Raw genomic sequence first — 17,408 nt, forward strand, 5'->3', positions numbered from 1 at the left:
CAACAGATGACGGTCAAGATCCTTGGCCCCTGCAGGCAATAAATACAAATATAAATATATACAGGAGTCTTTGCATAGCTTCTCTCTTGGTACTCTCAAATAACAGGCACATTTATTTTGAGGGTGAAGGATATAATTTTTTCCCCGATGACCAGACTACAAGGTACTGCTATTTAGCGCTCTATCAGAGGGACACAAGCGGGTCAAAAGTATAAACTCATCCTCTGCTAAGAAGGTCAGAATTTGTAAAGATAAGCTTGGAAGCAGATGTTTTTGGCACCAAACGTCCTAAAAGGAAGTGTAGGTCAGAACAACCATGTACAAAAAGTAACCCATTGTTTCTCACTGATTATATTTTCTCTTTTTGATGGACGTGTCCTGCTTTTATTGAGTAATGTTTCCTGCGATGATGTTTTCTGTTACTTCTCATTACATAAAGCTAAATGTATGCATTTGCTGTGCATGGTGAGTGTGGCAGCTGGTCCCGACTGGAGACGGGCTCACTCTATATCGCTAGTGTGCACCTACAGTAAAGAGCCTTATAAAATATAAAATGACTTGCTGGTGTTGCCTGTCTCTCTTGTGGTCAGACAATGAACAAGAGAGACTGTTTTTTCCTCAGCAAGGGCAAAATAAATGCTTGTTCTTGAATGCTACGCAAGGCAACCACCCAGTTCCCAAAGAATTCAGGAAACGTGTTGGAAGGCATAGATGTGGGGGAGGCTCTGGTAGTGGCTGCAGCAGGAACCAGCTGCCGGTAGGGATTGCCCAAGTGCTTTGCGGTAGGTAGGTGTAAACATAGCCAGTCAATGGACTGTGGGGCTAATAGTCTTGTACAAAAATAAAAATAAAATTGCATGCTTATGCATACCAGTGAATAATAGAATCATAATAATAAATAGGAAGATAGACTAATGACAGTAATATAATATTAATAATAGAAGAATAATAAAAGAAACACCTTCACTTTAAATGAAAATTCATACACTCAAATACACAAAAACATGTATCATGAGCAATTATTATTTATGATTAGTTTTTATTTAGCTATTATATCCTGTCATCCTTCTGCAAAGCACCCAAGACAGCTTTCATTATCCTCCCCCTCCTCCTCTCTGTTTTATTTTCACAACTGCCCTGCAAGGTAGGACCCATGACCGGCCCAGCACCTTCCACTGTGGCTGTGTGGGGACTAGAGCACCATCCTTCCAAGTTCCAGTCTAATCGTTGTGCCGCACTGGCTTGCAGTGTAACGGCAGGGCTTAAAGCACGCCAACAAACATCAGCGGAATGGTACCAAACCAAGGGAAATGGGAAGATGCACTATGTCAATTGAATCTGTTTGACAAAAGTAACGATTGGTAAGAACCTTTTCCATAACACAAGTGCAGTTGCATTCCACACAGATGCGCACTTCTAAAGGTACACTAGCCGGTGCAGTGGGGAAATCACATTTTCCCAGGAAAAATATTGTTCTGGGATGCTGGGAAAGATCCAGAAGCTTTTTACAAATTCCTAGTAAGAAAGGAGTTTGTACAAATTGCTACAAATTCCTGGAATTTGTACAAACTGCTACAGATTCCTGGTAGCAATTACACATCTGTTTGCTCTAAGCTGATGCTTTGGAAAGACCGACATGGAGAAAGCTTAGTGCAGCTGATGTATGCAGACTGTCCTTACTAAGTTGGTATGGGCATAAACGAAGATACTTTGGCTTCAGGTACTCCATCAGATATAGTTAAATCAGTGCCAAGAAAATAGAAAGATGTGACTCCTGATTGTTTTAACGTGACTGGCACTCTGACCAGGGGGAAATCACTCATGGTTGAGGTTCTACAGTTAATTATCTGTCACGGGAATGAACCTCAGTTAGAATTATTGTTGCTGGCAGTACAGAAATGACCCTAGAGGGCAAAATCAGGTTCTCACAGGAGACAGGACTTGACTATTAGAAACAGCTGTAAGTACCTCCAGAAAGCGCTGGGTTACCAAAGAGTAGAAAACACATGTTTCCTTTCTATTTTACACAGTGGGATTTCATAAGCTATTAGACTTGCCAATAAGACAGTTGACTGGTTGCTTCGTCCTCTACTGGGAAAAGCCACAAGAAGTAACATGTGGAATGCAGGTTCTGCCAGCTGTATGCCTCCAGATCCGTGGAGCACTCTGACTTCTAATTCAGTTCTATGGACCCAATGGCCCAATTCAGTCCAATAATCTGTGCGCTTTAGCAGACCCAAGCCCAGCATTATGCTGATGTGCTCCCTTTCTCATTCTCTCTCTCTCTCTCTCCACAGTTTCCTGCTGTGGTTGAACCAGGAAAATGTGGTTTAAACTCTGACTAAATCTTGGCTTGCAAGCCAGAATCAAAGCATAGTATGCAATCCAGGTTTGTAGCCAGGGCTCAAATCAGTTTTCCAGTTTAGCTGTATTAGGAAACTGTTACTTAAGAATTCTTTGAAGTACTAAATTAAGGTGCAAGAGGGAACAGAGAGGGAAGGAGAAAATGGAATGTGTAGGCATAATTCTTGTCTATGGTTCAATATACTGTGATTTATTGAACTGAGATAGTTATGTGTGATCTGGGTCAATGCTTGCCTTCAAAAGAAGAAAACTGTTACTTTTAGTTGTTATCTTGGAGGGAATTTCAGAAGGAAATAACACCAGAATTCAAAATTCATGTGAAATGTTCAAGAATGATCCATGAGCATGGCACAGTTTGAGGATCCATGGGCCAGACGTCTTCCCTGAAAAATCCATGTGGATTTCTGATCAGCTCTTCTGCACTCCACTTTACTTTGGCTGGAGCCAAGAGAAGTGGTTCCTGAAATGCGGCAAGAAGGTGATGCTTGTAAGGTGTCTAGAAGAAGGGAAAAAACAAAAACAAACCTGAGTTGCCCATATTTGGGGGGTAGGCTGTAGTCTTGGGCAAGTAGCAAAAAATGTTCCTCAAACATCTGATTTTAAGCAAACATTACTTGTGGGCTGCTTTTGCTTTGTGCAATTTTGCTTCAAATAAACCTTTTTGGACTTAAGAAGCAATCTGTCTACTAGACACATTGATGAGATAAGATGATATGAGAAGAGTCAAAGGGATTTAGATGAATGGTCCATTTAGTTCAAATGCCCATCTAATCAAACATTCCCCAATTAAATGTCCTCCATATGTCCTGATCCACATTTCCCATTGGGTTGGACTCAATGGGAGTTGTAGTCCAACAACATCTGGAGAGCACATGTTCCTCATCCCTGCTGACTCTGATTGTAAAATACAATGCAATACAAAATAAATCAGGATCAATGGGAGGCCTAAACCAGTTGAATCCAAAACCTTGGGTTCCATGCAAGCATTTTTTATGCCGTTTCAGTTGCTGTGCACCATTCTGAGAGTGTTCGCTAAAGAACGATTTACAGAATCTTTAAATAAATAAGAGGAAGAAAGGTAGAGTATAAATGTAAAATGATGGAGATGGATGCTATCCTGCTCTTTATGGGCAGCACACAGGAGGAGGAATGCCTCTTCAGGCCCTCCTCTAATTAACGTGCTCAGGCAGAGGTCTGTGTGGAGGCGGGATGCAAACGGGCGGGCAAGAGTTCGAGGAGCAGGACTGAACGAGAAGCTCAGAGCACGGAGCTTCTCTCTGCACAAGTACCGTCGTGCTGGTGATTGTGCAGAAACTTAATAGGCGAGCAGAAGTGTTACTGCCATGAGCCTGCCCATCTCCCATGCACAGCTTATACATGGTGTAAATAAATAAGCCACTTATCACAAGAGCATGAAGAGTTTCCGGTGACCAGAGCCCAAGCAGCCCGGAGCTGGATAAATTGCCTGCACTCCAGGAGTTCTCACTCAGAGAATTGGGGTGTGAGCTCACAATAACACAGAGACATGATGATACTGACAGTTTTATTTTGAGACACCCCCCTGCACTTTTTTCCCCTGCTGCTGCCTCACTAACCTGTCTGCATCTTCTTTCATTTGAGTCTCATGCAGCCTGTTTTTTTTCATTTTTGCTCATTATTGGCAGCAGAATAGGGTATGGATATGAAAAATGACTGCTGCTCTTGTCTCTCACTCATTCATTCATTCTAGTTATATCTTGCCTTTTTTCCTGAAGGCAATTTTTCCTAAGGCACTTTGCATAATCCCCCCATTCCTCTCCATTTTATCCCCATAACAACCTTGCGAGGTAGGCCAGGCTGGGAGTCAGTGACTGGTTTGAAGTCTCCCAGTGAGCTTTGGGCCAAGTGGGGACTAGAACTCAGATCTCCCAAGTCCTGTTTGGACACTATAATCACCTACTCGCAGTGGCTCTTGATAGAAACCCAGCCAATATGATACAAGCAAAGTGTAACATCGGCTCCCTCCCTTCCTAACATTTACATATTGTTTGTTACTATATTTGAGTTTTAGAAAGGTGTACAGTTTAAAATCAGGTCACAAGAACGCTGGAATCAGCAACTATACATTGCAATCCGTAAGCAAAGCAGTAAGGAACAGTAGATGAAAATACCTGGGAAGTGTCTTTCTCCAACCCTGGTAAGATTGTAATGTAGGAGCCGGGTTGGTCCCTTTAGTAAAAGCATCCTATAGTGGGCAGTGTAGCTGTAAAAGGGAGAAAGTGAATGTCTGAGAACCAGGGGCACCAAAAGATAAGCCTCAAAAGAAGATACCAACACATGGGTAGGTCCTCCATATCCTTAGGTCTCAAGCCATTTATGGCTTTAGAAGGAAGTCTTAGCACCTGCACCTGAGCTCCAAAGTAGACAGGCAGCCCCATGAGCTTCTTGCAGAAGGCAAATGATGTGCAGGAATCAGGTGGAGCTGATTGAGAGCTTGGTCACCATATTCTGCACTCATTGAAGCTTCTGAATGGTGTTCCTGGACATCCCCCCATCCAACGCATTGCACTGGGGTCTTTCGGAGCATTTGAACAGAGCATCAGGAGCTTCTGTTCAGCAGGAACATGTTCTGCAAAGTGCTTAGGAGCTTAGCTACCTCCTTCATGCAAACTGATGCCAAGGCCGATCTTAGAAAAGTTCTTCAGGTCCAGTGGGGCATGCAGGCTGGACTTGGCTGAGATGTGATGAGCCTCTCCCCTCATTGGTATTATTTATTAAATTGCATTTATATCCCTCTTTCTTCCTCCTGTGAGGAATTCAAGGTGGCTTATAGAACTCCATTTTATCCTCATAGCAACAACTGCAATCCTCCCACTCCTCTCTGTTTTATCCCCATAACAACCCTGCAAGGTAGGCTGGGCTGAGAGTCTGGGATGGCCCAAAGTTACTCAGTGAGCTTCATGGTTAAGTGGGGACTGGAACCCAGATCTCCTGGGTCCCCAGTCCAGCACTCTCATGACACACCACACTGGCTCTCTGAGCTACTTCTCCCACCTGCGAGATTCAGGATGTACATTTGTGGGGGCAAACCTGTGTTTCGAAGCCCACCAAGGGGAAAAGTGACTGGCAGAGGGTACTCACTAAGCCCTATTCTCCACTGCCTCCCCCCACCCACATCTGCAGTGGCTCTGATGAAGGGATTTATTTGTGTGTGGTGTGCGGGTAGCAATCAGCACGTACCTGTCACCTTAGCTGGGCATCAGAGTGCTTCCTCACTTTTATTTTAGACAGAGCCAGATTTAAGAAATGCATGTGTTTTATCTCTGTCCCCTTTCTCTCCCCCCGCTCCCCGCAGGTGCCTTCTTCATCCCGTATCTCATCTTCCTCTTTGTTTGTGGGATTCCTGTCTTCCTCCTGGAGACGGCCCTTGGGCAATACACCAGTCAGGGTGGGGTCACTGCCTGGAGAAAGATCTGCCCTATCTTTGAAGGTACGCTGGTCATACATGGAAAGCCACGGTAACTTTCCACCCAGCACTCCATGTTCTTTTCGATCTAATTCCCCCCATGCTTCTCAGTGACAGAGCATGGCTCAAAGCCAGATGGCCCACACCGTACCTGTTCCAGACTTCCAGTCCAAGTCAAAAGTATGCGTCATCCCAGGAGCAGAGGTCAGATGCAGAGCTAGTACTCTGCACACGGCCAAAAGATGGAGCCAAAGTAGTGGCTGGAAGCAACTCAACACAAAAACAGAATAAACTGGAGGTCGCCCGAGGCATGCGTAAAGCTGGAGTGTGACGTGGGCTGCTGAGGAGCACAGAAAGGACAGCGCGGAGCTGAAGCTGAAACCGGGAAGAGAACAATGTCAGTCATTCTCAGGGATAACCAGATCTCAGCACTAAAGCCAGATCAGGATTATGACAAAGAAGATAACCCAGAGAAACCTGGACAGGGGTCGATTTCTGAAGGCAGCCCTAATTTTTAGCAATGGCCGAGCAGCAGCAGCAACTGAGCAGCCGCCTTGAATATCAAAACCTTTTGCAAAGAGTGCGGGATCATCTGTGCTCAGTCTGCTGCTCCGAGGTACTGATTCTGCATATCCTAGTCACACAGGGTAACTTTTCTGCTCCTGGCCAGGAGGAGCTCTGCATAGACAGAGCTGGAACAAGCAGAATTGAGTGGGATTCATGCGAGGTGCCTGGCATTTTTTTGCAGTATCTGTATCTATTTTCCCCTGTTTGGACTGCACAGTCCTGGCCCAGTGGGTCAGGATGGGTGTCAGTCTGACAAGGAGAATGGCCCATAGCCAAACTGCAGGACAGCATGAGAGATGGCAGTCCAAGGTGGTCTGACATTCCCTCCCCACAGTGGCCATGCTGACAGAAACATAGAACAAAGCGAGTCAGAAGAATCCTCCCGGGCCATCTAGTCTGACCTCTGACTCCTGGCGGCTGCGCTCATGAAATACCTATGAAATAGCAAGATGCCCATGGAAAACACACCGGCAGGTCATGATTGCAATGGTACCCTCCCGTTCTTCTCCTAGCAACTGGCATCCAGAGCCATATCGCCTCTAACACTGCAGCTAACATGTAGCCCTCCAGCCAAGAGTCACGGATAGCTTTTACCTCAGTGAGATGACCAGAGGCAAGCTTTTTTCGTTGGTTATTCATGACATCTATATCCTGCTGTCTTTCCTGTAAGGCACACAAGGCAGCTTCTGCAACCCCCCTCCCTGTTTTATTCTCAAAACAGCCCTGTGAGGTAGGGTATGCCGAGAGTCAGTGACTGGCCCAAAATCACGTACCGTGTTTTGTGGCCAGTTGGGGACCAGAACCTGGATCTCCTGAATGCCAGTCCAGCACTGTAACCATTAAACTGCACTGGCTTTTGCCCACTGGCTTTCCACCACTTCCTCTCTCAAATGCAGACATGTTGGCTGTAGTCTAACATGGAAGATGGACTTAGGGCTAAGATGAGAAGGGGGTTTTTGTTTGCTTAGTTGATTTTGTTTTGTTTTAGGTTTTTTTGAAGCTCACCCTCTCTCAGAGACGAGTGAATCTGGCAGTTTTGGTTTCTGTCAGATTTATGTTTTTCCAGTCTTAACTTCATTCCATCTGATTTCCACATCACTTTTTAAACCTGTGTGTATTTTTAATAGATGCATTTTGCACACAGTTTTGCCTAATATTCACATTCCTTTTGCGAGAATTTCCCTTTTGCAAGAAATGCATTTTTTATATTATTTTCCCCTGACATAGGCATTTTTGGAAGCATTTTTTAATCTGAGAAAGGTGGGAGTCGCAGGCCAACCCCCCTGTCCCCACATTTCAGGCCTTGCCAAGGTTGGGGAAGGCTGAATAAGAGCGACAGACTGATCCAGTTCTTTTCCGATCGCCACTCCTTTGGTGGCTGTTTTGCAGTTAGCCTTAACCTGGCCTTTCTCTCTCTCCCTCTCTTCCATGCAGGAATCGGATATGCCTCACAAGTCATTGAATCCTATCTGAATATCTACTACATTGTCATTTTAGCATGGGCCCTGTTTTACCTCTTTAACTCCTTTGCAGCTGTTCTGCCCTGGTCCCACTGCAACAACCCCTGGAACTCAGGTATGACCAACAGGGCAAGGTGCAGCCTCATGATTCATGAACGGCTTTCTGCAAAAGTGTAGCTGTGGTTCTTCTTACTTTGCTATGTACCTGGCTCAAATATGTTGACAGCCAGGATGTACAATCTAAATCTGACTTTGCATGCATCGACACACACACACAACCTCATATGCGCGTGCGCACACACGCGCACACACACAGTGCTTGATCATTTAAAGCAGTAGTGGGCAATATGTGAACTGCTTGCGGCCTCCTTATCTGTTGCTGTGACCTGTCATTTTCGCTCGCCATATTTACTGCTCTGCTGCTTACTTTGCAAGGAAAATTATACTCCTGGGAGCTACCAGAAGCACAATTCCACTGCCCGTGCACCTTGCTTGCTTTGGGATTGTTGCTCTTGGAGCAATGTGGAAAATCCAGCAGGGGGCGTGTGGTCCCTGATGGCTTCCAGGGGTGCGGGTTGCCCCCTAAGCCCCGGCAGGGGCTCCTCCCTGCTTTAAAGCACCACACACCTGCTGTTCAAGGAGCCCGCCTCACTCTGCCTAATGGCAGGGCCGGCTCTGGGCAGCAGCTGAATTGGTGGCCATGACATTCACACCTGGCCTCCAAGGAGGCTGGAACTCTCTGCCCTCTTTTCTCTGGACCTAAATAAAATCATGTTATGAGTGTGGGGTGTAAAACATTTGTGTAAAGGGGTTCCCTACAAGATGCTGGCCATTTTAATCACGTAAGTGGGGGGTTTTGGGGTCGGTGGGAGAACAACACACTCTTGCCTTGTTAGAAGATAATGCATATTATTTCACTTGTTTCAGAATGTGTTAAATTAGTTCTGCGGCACTTAGGGGCAGTCCTGCTCATTCATTCCAGTGAACAAGCCTCTCTCAGACTGGCCCATAAATAGCATTGCCCAGCCCTGCCACCAAGAATCAGCGCTTGGCCGGGGCTTCCGAGCCTTTCCTTCTTCCGCGTCATTTATGCTCTCCAGCCGTTCCTACTCTGAGGTGGGATGAAAAATAAGAATAGTTCCCCTCTATGCTCTTTCTTCTTAATAGGGTATAAGCCTCTGTAAGTGCCATTCCTAAAGTGTTTTTTTAAATCCATAGTCCCATTTCTTGGAATTGTATAGAGGACCCGAAAGAGCAGTTGATGCAATGTTGGATTTGGCTGCCTGCAGAGTGTTGACAAAGGGTGAATATAGGAAGATTGATATCGCAAATTGTTACTGTTGGTAATACTTAATCATAACCTGTATTCCATAGTCATCTGGGTTTCAGATAAGGAACTACTGCAACCTTTTGAAACTCTGGACTGGAAGGAATGCAGTCCAAGAAAGGCTAGATGTTTCAAGAGGGCCTTGGACTCTCAAAGTTCTTCCTCCTTGGAACAGACTGTCTCAGAAGGTGGTGGGCTCTCCCTTCCCAGAAGGATTAGCAGAGCCTGGTTGGCTGGCCATCAAACACGGCCAGCATTGAGCAGGGGCTGACTTAGATGACCTTTACAGTCTTTCCAAACTCTGCAATCCCTCTCTTTGCAGTTTATTGTGTGGACATTCTGAATGGATCCAGTTTGGAGAATGGGACACAGCCAACAAATGCCTCTTCCCCCGTCATCGAATTCTGGGAGTATGTATTCCGATCTTTCAGATTCTTGCCAGAACTCACAGGGAGGGGAGTTCTGCGTGTGTCCTCCATAAAGGAAAGGATGTTCAGGACCACAAATAGCTTAACTGCTAATGTGCTTTCCTTTACTCCAAGATAGAAGCAATTTGCTCGTTCTGCTAAGATGCTGTTCACTCAAGAGCAAAGGAACTCTTATCAATTTTGAGGGAATGCCCCCCCCCAAGAAAGATAGAGGGTTAAAAGGGGGGGGGGGCAAAGCATGCTGTGTGAGAGGGGAGGAAGGTGACTTTGGGCTAAGAGAAGCTCATTGGTGACATTAAACTGAGCACAGGGGACAAAATGGGGGCCAAAGGAAAGTACAATAGAAATTTTGAGATCTAAGTGGAATGTGACCGGGTAAAAATAATTAGGAAGGGGCAGAAAGGGGTTGGCAGGAAAAAGTCAGGCTGGGACATTAACCTTCCTATGTTTTAATTTATTCTGGCAGAAGGCGAGCCTTGGGAATAACGGATGGGCTGCATAATCTGGGCACCGTGCGGTGGGAGCTGGCACTTTGCCTCCTCCTTGCCTGGATCATCTGCTACTTCTGCATCTGGAAAGGTGTCAAGTCCACTGGCAAAGTAGGAGCAATCCTGCACTGGTTAATTTTTATTATATAGAATTCTGTCCTGTTAGCTTCTCTGGGGCAAAGGAGGAACAGAAAGACAAGGAAAAAGGACATGAGGGTCAAAGGGAGGCTGAGCATGAGCAGGTATACTCTGAGAAGAAAAGACTTAACCCACTCTGACTGGGACTGAAATGGATCCACAAGGAGAGGATAAGGCTGTGGGTTCAGACATGTTAACCCACACTTGGGGTTGAGTATGGGTTCTTGTTGAAGCATGGTTTGTTGTTGAAGCATGGGTTTTCATGCTGTGATTCCCACTGAGTTAGCAAGCCATGGTGAATAACCCGCTGTTCACAACCCAGCAAAGAACAGTGGGTTTTTTTCATGGGTTATTCATGTATAATAAGCCATGGCTTGTTAGTACAGCTGGGTTCAGACAACATGATAACCTACAGTTCAACAACAACCCACAATTCAAAATGATCCATATTTGATTCATACTCAACCTTAGAGTAGGGCTTATGGTGTTGTCAGAATCCAGACAGAGAGTGAGAGCAAGAGAGAGATCAATGGAAACCACTGACCTTTGGAATAGAAATCTCCTAAAACCCTTTGTTGCATCAAGTAGGCCAGGAGCATTCAGCCACAAGTTCACGAGTCACAACTGGCTCACCAAGGTTCATATCTGGCCCTTCCCTGGCCCCACTCCATTTCCTTGCTTTCCAATTCATTTCACTCCCCCCTTCAATTTTGAAATTTTGAAAATGCCTCTCTTAGGAATGGATTTTAAGTTAAATGGATTTTAAGTTGAAATATGCTGCTATTTTGCCCTTCTCCTCTTGCCTTACTCTCCACCCCAGTGGAATGCTCCTTATTAGGACAAAGATGGTATCAGGATGGGGCAAAACGAGTCAGAACCATTCCAAACTGCTTGAGCGTTGGAGCAGTGACAGTATGTCTCTCTTTCATGGACCTCATCCAGTAGGTGCCATGGACAGGTTCTCCAGCAGTGCTGCTCCTTGTGCCACCGACTGTGTGGTAGTTTAGACTGATCTAAAGTACAGGCGAAGTGCCACAGAAACCTGCCAAACCAGTAGGGTGCAAAGCAACGGATGTGTATGTTGGGGCGATGACAGTTTTCAGAATGGTCTCCCGCTCTCTAAAAACTGATTGTCTGTACTTAGCCATAGGAGAGCCATGGGATTCTCAGCAGGTGCAGGGGAGGTGTTCAGAATGCTTTGTGCACTCATCTCTTTCCCCTGTCAAATATAGTTTCACTTAGTGTGATTTGTGTTAAGAGGTAACATGAACAGCTTTGGAGGGGAATCAGACAGATCCGTGGAGGGTAAGGTTATTAATGGCTCTGCGTCTTGATGGCTATATATATCCTCTAGCCTCAGAGGCTGTGTGCCTGTGTGCACTGCTTGCTGGGGAAGATGGGCAGGATGGTGCTGTTGCACTTATGCCCTACTTGGCAACTGGTTGGACTCTGCAGAAGCAGAAGGCAGCTCTGCCCTTCGTAGGTTTCAGGTGGAGTGAGAATATCTTCAATGGGTTGGTTCTTTGCCCTCCTCCAAGTGAGTTGATGGGCAGTTCCAAAGGCCAATGGGCCCTCTCTTCTATTTTGTATGGCCTCTGTGGCTACAGCCATGTCCTGCTTGCTTACAGGTGGTCTACTTCACTGCTACATTCCCTTACCTGATGTTACTCATTCTGCTGATTCGAGGAGTTACTCTGCCTGGTGCCACAGAAGGGATCAAGTTCTACCTGAACCCAGATGTTTCTAGACTGGCAGATCCCCAGGTGAGTGTAAGGCTGGTTCTGATCTGATTTGGTAGATGGTGGTGGGCATTTCTCCCAACAGCTGACCAGAGGGAACCAAGTGGGTAACATATGAACCCCTTGAATATGTATGCAGGGAACCATCTGGATTCACTGGTGTCTCAATGCTCCAAACAGCTGCACCGACTGCAAGAAAGATGCCAGGACAGCCCATCAATTCAGCTGGTTGTGCAGAAATGCTGAAGCTTATCAAGCAAGGCAGAGTTGAAACAGAGTTGGAAAGACAGAGCAGGGGCATAGCAAGCTTCTGTATGGGCAGAAGGGGTGTGGATGGGAGGAGGAAGGAACAGCCAAGCCAGGAAAGGCTAAAATGTCTAGAGGAGGAGGCCGATGGAGAGGCAAGGGAAGGAAGAACAAAAAGGAGGAGAGAAGGGCCACCTGGGAGAAGAGAGGAGAGACCCCTCAGCTGGCAGCAGGGTGTAGTGGAGCCAGAACTTCTGGCACATTTTGCTTAGCAGGGGAGCCAACTTCATTTGCTCCCACCCTGGATAATTTTCAGTCCTTTTCAAGCTTAGCTGTAATCCTCATAGGAGTGCGGAGCAAGGATTTTTCCAAGTAATACAGTGTTCTCTGTTGTAATTGGTGGAGGGTAGCCTGGTCTGGAGTGGGAAATTAAGGCCCATTTGCTTCATGAAAGGCCTGCTCCTGGAGGAGATGAGGTTGCTAGAAGCGGTTTCTCACAATGGATCGACAGAGCTGCCTCAGTCTTGGGACTCTCCCTGGGCACATGGCTATGGGAGGCCCTCAGGATGAGTGCCTGCACTTCGAAATGGACTCATCACAGCACTGGTTGGCAGGTGGGAGCAAGAGGCAGGAATGGGGAGACAAAGGCGATTCCAGTCAGTCACAGTGGCATCAGAGAAAGTGGGACTTGCTGCCACCCACCTCTGGTTGCTACTTTCCTTGGCCCCAGAGATGCTCTGCAGAGCTTCATTTACTATTGCCTAGTTGGCAAGAAGGCTTTGACAAGGCCTGGGCTTTAGAGGAGCTGCAGGGGAAACCGGCCAAGTGGAAGCTCCCAGCTCCTTCCTTATTCCTGTACCAATTCAGGCTGTGGATTCTGATGAAGTTCTTTGAATGAGATCAGCACCATGGAAAGCTCCAGGTGGGGCTGGAAGCTGGATGGTGCTGTCTCCATGTTGCTCCGATATAAGGAGCACAGCAAGAACGGGTCTTACATAGAGATACTGCAGCCTCTTTAGGCAGGTTGCTCCTTGCCTGCTGATTAAGGGTTGGTCTCTGAAACAGTCTGACCTGTTTTAGCAATCTCACGCTGCAGCAAAGCGGGGATGGCTGTGGAATGCCTTGTCTTCATGGCCCAAGTCCTCAGAGCCTGAGGATGGTCATGCAGCCTTGGGATCTTTCTGGTGGGCTGGGACTTGGGGAGGTGGAAGCCTCTTGATGCCTTTCCACAGCTGAACCATCTCCTTGAATCCTCCATGGAATAGCCTTCCTGGAAGACAAAGGGTTGGGATCCTCTGAGCTGAGGGTGCACAGCTCTGGTCCATTCCCCAGATGAAAGCTATCATGTGTATTTATCTAATGAGCCCAACCCTTCCCTTCTTGCCCTAGGCTTTAAAACACTAAACAGTTCTTTACAAAGCACATGCCTATTGGCATTGCACAGCTAACAAGGCAATGCAGCTCTAAAAGCCTCCTAGCAAGCTGAACAATAGCCTCTGCTCATGTAAAGAATGTGCAAGTGTTGTACCCAAACTAGAAATTTCCTCCCAGTCTTTCCCTTTCATTGATTAGGCAAGGGTGTGTGTATGTATGTGTGTGTGTGGGAGCTTTCAGAGCTAAGGAGTACCAAAATGGTCAGCTGTAGTTTTGTTTGCAAGGTAAATACGACCCCTTTAGCTCACCATTGCCGCTTTGTTGTGCTAAAGGGGTTAACTTAGCTTGCAAACAAATTAAGTTTAATCTTTGTTGCACTGCCAAGATCACTGCTTTGTGGGGATTAAAAACAAAGATTGGAGTGACTAGAGTGGCTATGCAGCGCTCCAGGAAATTCAGCCTGTGGAGGGGGGGAGGATTGGGGGGCAATGGACCCCCCCTCACAGTTGCCCACCCCTGTTCTTGGTGAACAGGCAGAGAAGGTTAGCCAAACTAAGAAGAAGAGGGTGGCCATCTCACCCTCCATGCGCAGCGTTACTGTTCAGGTTATTTCTCTATATTCTGCTCATAGAATTCTCAGAGTGGCTTACACAAGAACAAACGTAAAGTACACAAAAATAAAATCCAACAAAATCACAGTTATGACAGGGAAGCAAACACGTTTAAACACAGTTCCCTCTAAAAGAGGCTTCATCCTGAAATTCAGTTTAAAGCAGTAGCATTAAAATCCTGTTGAAATAAAATAATAATAAAGCCATTTTCAGCTCCTTCCTGGATATAAGGACAGCAAAAAAGTAACCCTGATGAATTTCCACGGGGGGGGGGGGGGTGTTCCAGAACCAAGTTGTTCACCCATCAATGGTCCAAGACGGAGGAGGCTCTCAGGCAAGGAGGCCCCAGTGCTATCAATAAAAAAACTCTGCTTTTCTTCCTGAATGCATTTTCTGCTCTAAGAAAAAAGACAGAAAAGGTGTTAGGCAAACATGGGAGAGGAAGATGGTGCTGAACGTCTGGACCCCATCGGATTCCATGAATGAGGCCGGACAACTGCACTTTAAAAGCCTTATTGGCGAGCAGCCAAAGCCATATTGAGCAGGGTGCCTGGACGGGTCTGTGCAGAAGCACCAGAGAAGAGAGAACTCGGGCACAGGACTGGGGATCTCTGGCCAGGAACTGACATATGCAGGTTTATTTCTGGATATGATGCGTCTCCTAATTCATCACAGAGATGAAGGTTGCTGGGTGCTGGACAAGACCATTTAGGTCACTCCTGGCTACCCAATTCCTGCAGGGCAATTCCTAGAATTCCACCATCGAGGCAAGAGCCCTTTTAAAAGGGCAGCAGGCGCCTCACTGGAGGGTGGGCACTGCTGTTTGCCAGGGCAATTTAAAAATATGGCCATGTTAGGTCATTGCCACTTAAGGCACAGCAAACGTGGCTGCTTTTATTAAATATTCAGCACCTGACAGATGGTTTCTCTGTGCCCTAAGTGAAAATGATTAAGAAAGAGGAAGATAATGTCTCTTCTAATTTACTGGGGTCTGACTTGAGTTTCTGATGGATAATGCCAGAATTTCCCTCGAGAGGCTGGTGTTCTTAGCAAAGGAAACCCTGTGAAAAATTACGGCATCATTGCAGAGTTGTGAAATATCTGAAACATCAGAACTATTTCTGTGCCTATTATGCAGTTGTGCAACTATGAGGCTGGTGGGCATAAATCCATTCCCTGCTGTAGATTTATGTGCTGTTGCTAATTAAAAAGAGGAGAGGGGAGGTGATGGCACTCATCAGTTATAGTGGAAGTGCAGACTTTCCGTGTGGCCGTCCCCACATCCGTGCCCTGCAAGGAGATGCTGCTGAATGCAGGCAGCTCTGTTGATCTGTATCGGCAAACCATTTCTAGTGGTTTTCACCCTTAGGTCTTTTGTCAGTCTAACACATCTGAACTGCCCCCATTCAATATCAAGTCACACCCCCACCAATGCAGAGGCATTTTGGGGTAGGTAGGCATAATATATCATTCCTCCCTCCACCAGCTACCACGGGGTGCGATTGAGTTTGGAGTGGACAGGATGGGATTTGCAATAGCAGATGACGTTCTAAATCCTCCTATTAAGATAGTCCTGGTCCTCTGACCTTATGAACATGGATTCTACTGCAGGACTGCAGAAAATCTTGGTTTACCCCTTCTGTCGAAAAGGGTTAGCTTGCGCTTTTTGATCACATAGATTCCTGAAACAGCTCGCAATAAAAGGAAGTGCTTTGCACGGCACATAGTTAAACCATGGAATTCACTGCCCCAGTGTGGAGGGGTGGGACAAATCCAAGGAGGAGAAAGTTATCAGTAGCTGCCAGTCCTTGATGGCTCCATGCTAACTGCAGTCTCAGAGATTTATGCCTATGTATTGCTGGGGAAATGGGTGGCAGGGGTACTGGGCAGCTGTGTTGGACCTTTGGGTTGATCCAGCATCGCTTGCCTTATGTGCAATATAAAAACAATAAATGGTAAATCTAAAGCAAGATAAAATCACCATCCCCAGAAACGCAAAAATTCACCCAGGTGAACACAGAGGGTGGGTTTGCATGTAATGGCAGCCCGTCATGGTAAATCGTGATGCCCAACATCCATGACAGATAATATTGCTTAGCGTTTGGTGTTTTGCTGCCCCTCCACTTCCTTCCCGTTTCTCCTGGTGATCTTGCAGGGGAAGGAGGCTGCTCTCCATTTTGACAGCCATCACTGCAAATCATCTTCAGCTTGCTGTCGCTGTCAGGGCTGTGCAAACGGGGCTCATGCCCTGAAGCACAGCAGGGGGAATTGATGGGCAGCCCTGCCTCAATGGAGAGTGGCAGGATCTGCAAAGTAGCACAGCTCCCCCTGCTGGCTGGATAGAGCAGGCAGCCTGGTTCCCCTTGCACATGCTTGGACCACTGGCATCAGGCCTGCAGGTGCCTGCAGGGATTACGGCCACTGCCATCACAGAAACCCGCTGGAAGCCACAGGAGGGGCTCCAACAGGCTGCCCATCCCTGCCTAGTTTTGCCACAGAAATTCCAGGGTTTCAGGTGGCGGTTTTGTGCTCCTGATCTGGCTTCTGCCACCAGGATTGAAATGTCTTCATCTGAGCCCCACCTTTGCCTCTGACCTACCACACCTTTGCCAGGTATCTGACTCTCACTTGCTTGCTTGTTTCTGACCTTGCCTTTGCCTCTGGTTCTGCCACAACTTGCTGGCATCTGACCAGCCCTTACTCTTGACTTTGCTTTTGCTTCTGGCCATCCCCTGCTTTGCTGGCATCTTATCTTTACCTGTACCTGACTTCACCTTTACCTCTGGCCCTGCTTCATCCTGCCAGGATCTCCTGCACCCCTGGTCCTTGTCTCCAGTTGTAGATGCTGGCAGTTTATCCCCTGGAGCTGGCAGATTTCTGGAGCTGATTCATTCCACAGGGAAGTCCCACTGAGCCACTGCTGGTTCCTGCAGGCAGGAGCTGGGAAGAGACCGGTGGAGAGGTGGGGGCAGTGCTGCTGAGCCCCTGCCTGAGGATCCTCTGCATGCTGAACAGTGGGGAGAAGGAGGCATTCGGTCTCTGGTGGAAGAGCAATTCCATATTTAGGCCCTGTGACCAAGAAAGCCCTGTCTCTGGTGCTGCTCTGCAGTACTTTGACAGCAAAAGAGACAGTGTAGTGTAGCGGTTATGAGCACGAGTCTGGAACTCAGGCGGTCTGAGTTCTAGTCCCTGCTCAGCCATGGAGCCAACTGGGTGACTTT

At 46.9% G+C, this 17,408-nt stretch overlaps 1 protein-coding gene across 1 annotated transcript in view; it reads left to right on the plus strand.

The window, feature by feature from the left end:
• Positions 1-17,408, plus strand: part of SLC6A12 (solute carrier family 6 member 12) — a 56,843-nt gene that overhangs the window by 11,177 nt on the left and 28,258 nt on the right. Inside the window, exons 3-7 of the mRNA XM_044417028.1 lie at positions 5,699-5,833; positions 7,811-7,951; positions 9,486-9,573; positions 10,058-10,190; positions 11,846-11,980. Of these exons, the coding sequence (XP_044272963.1) occupies positions 5,699-5,833; positions 7,811-7,951; positions 9,486-9,573; positions 10,058-10,190; positions 11,846-11,980 (632 nt within the window). The remainder of the gene's footprint in view (positions 1-5,698; positions 5,834-7,810; positions 7,952-9,485; positions 9,574-10,057; positions 10,191-11,845; positions 11,981-17,408) is intronic.

Source organism: Varanus komodoensis, unplaced genomic scaffold (assembly GCF_004798865.1).
Source record: "Varanus komodoensis strain SLA01 unplaced genomic scaffold, ASM479886v1 scaffold85, whole genome shotgun sequence".
In the NCBI taxonomy this organism is placed as follows: Eukaryota; Metazoa; Chordata; class Lepidosauria; order Squamata; family Varanidae; genus Varanus; species Varanus komodoensis.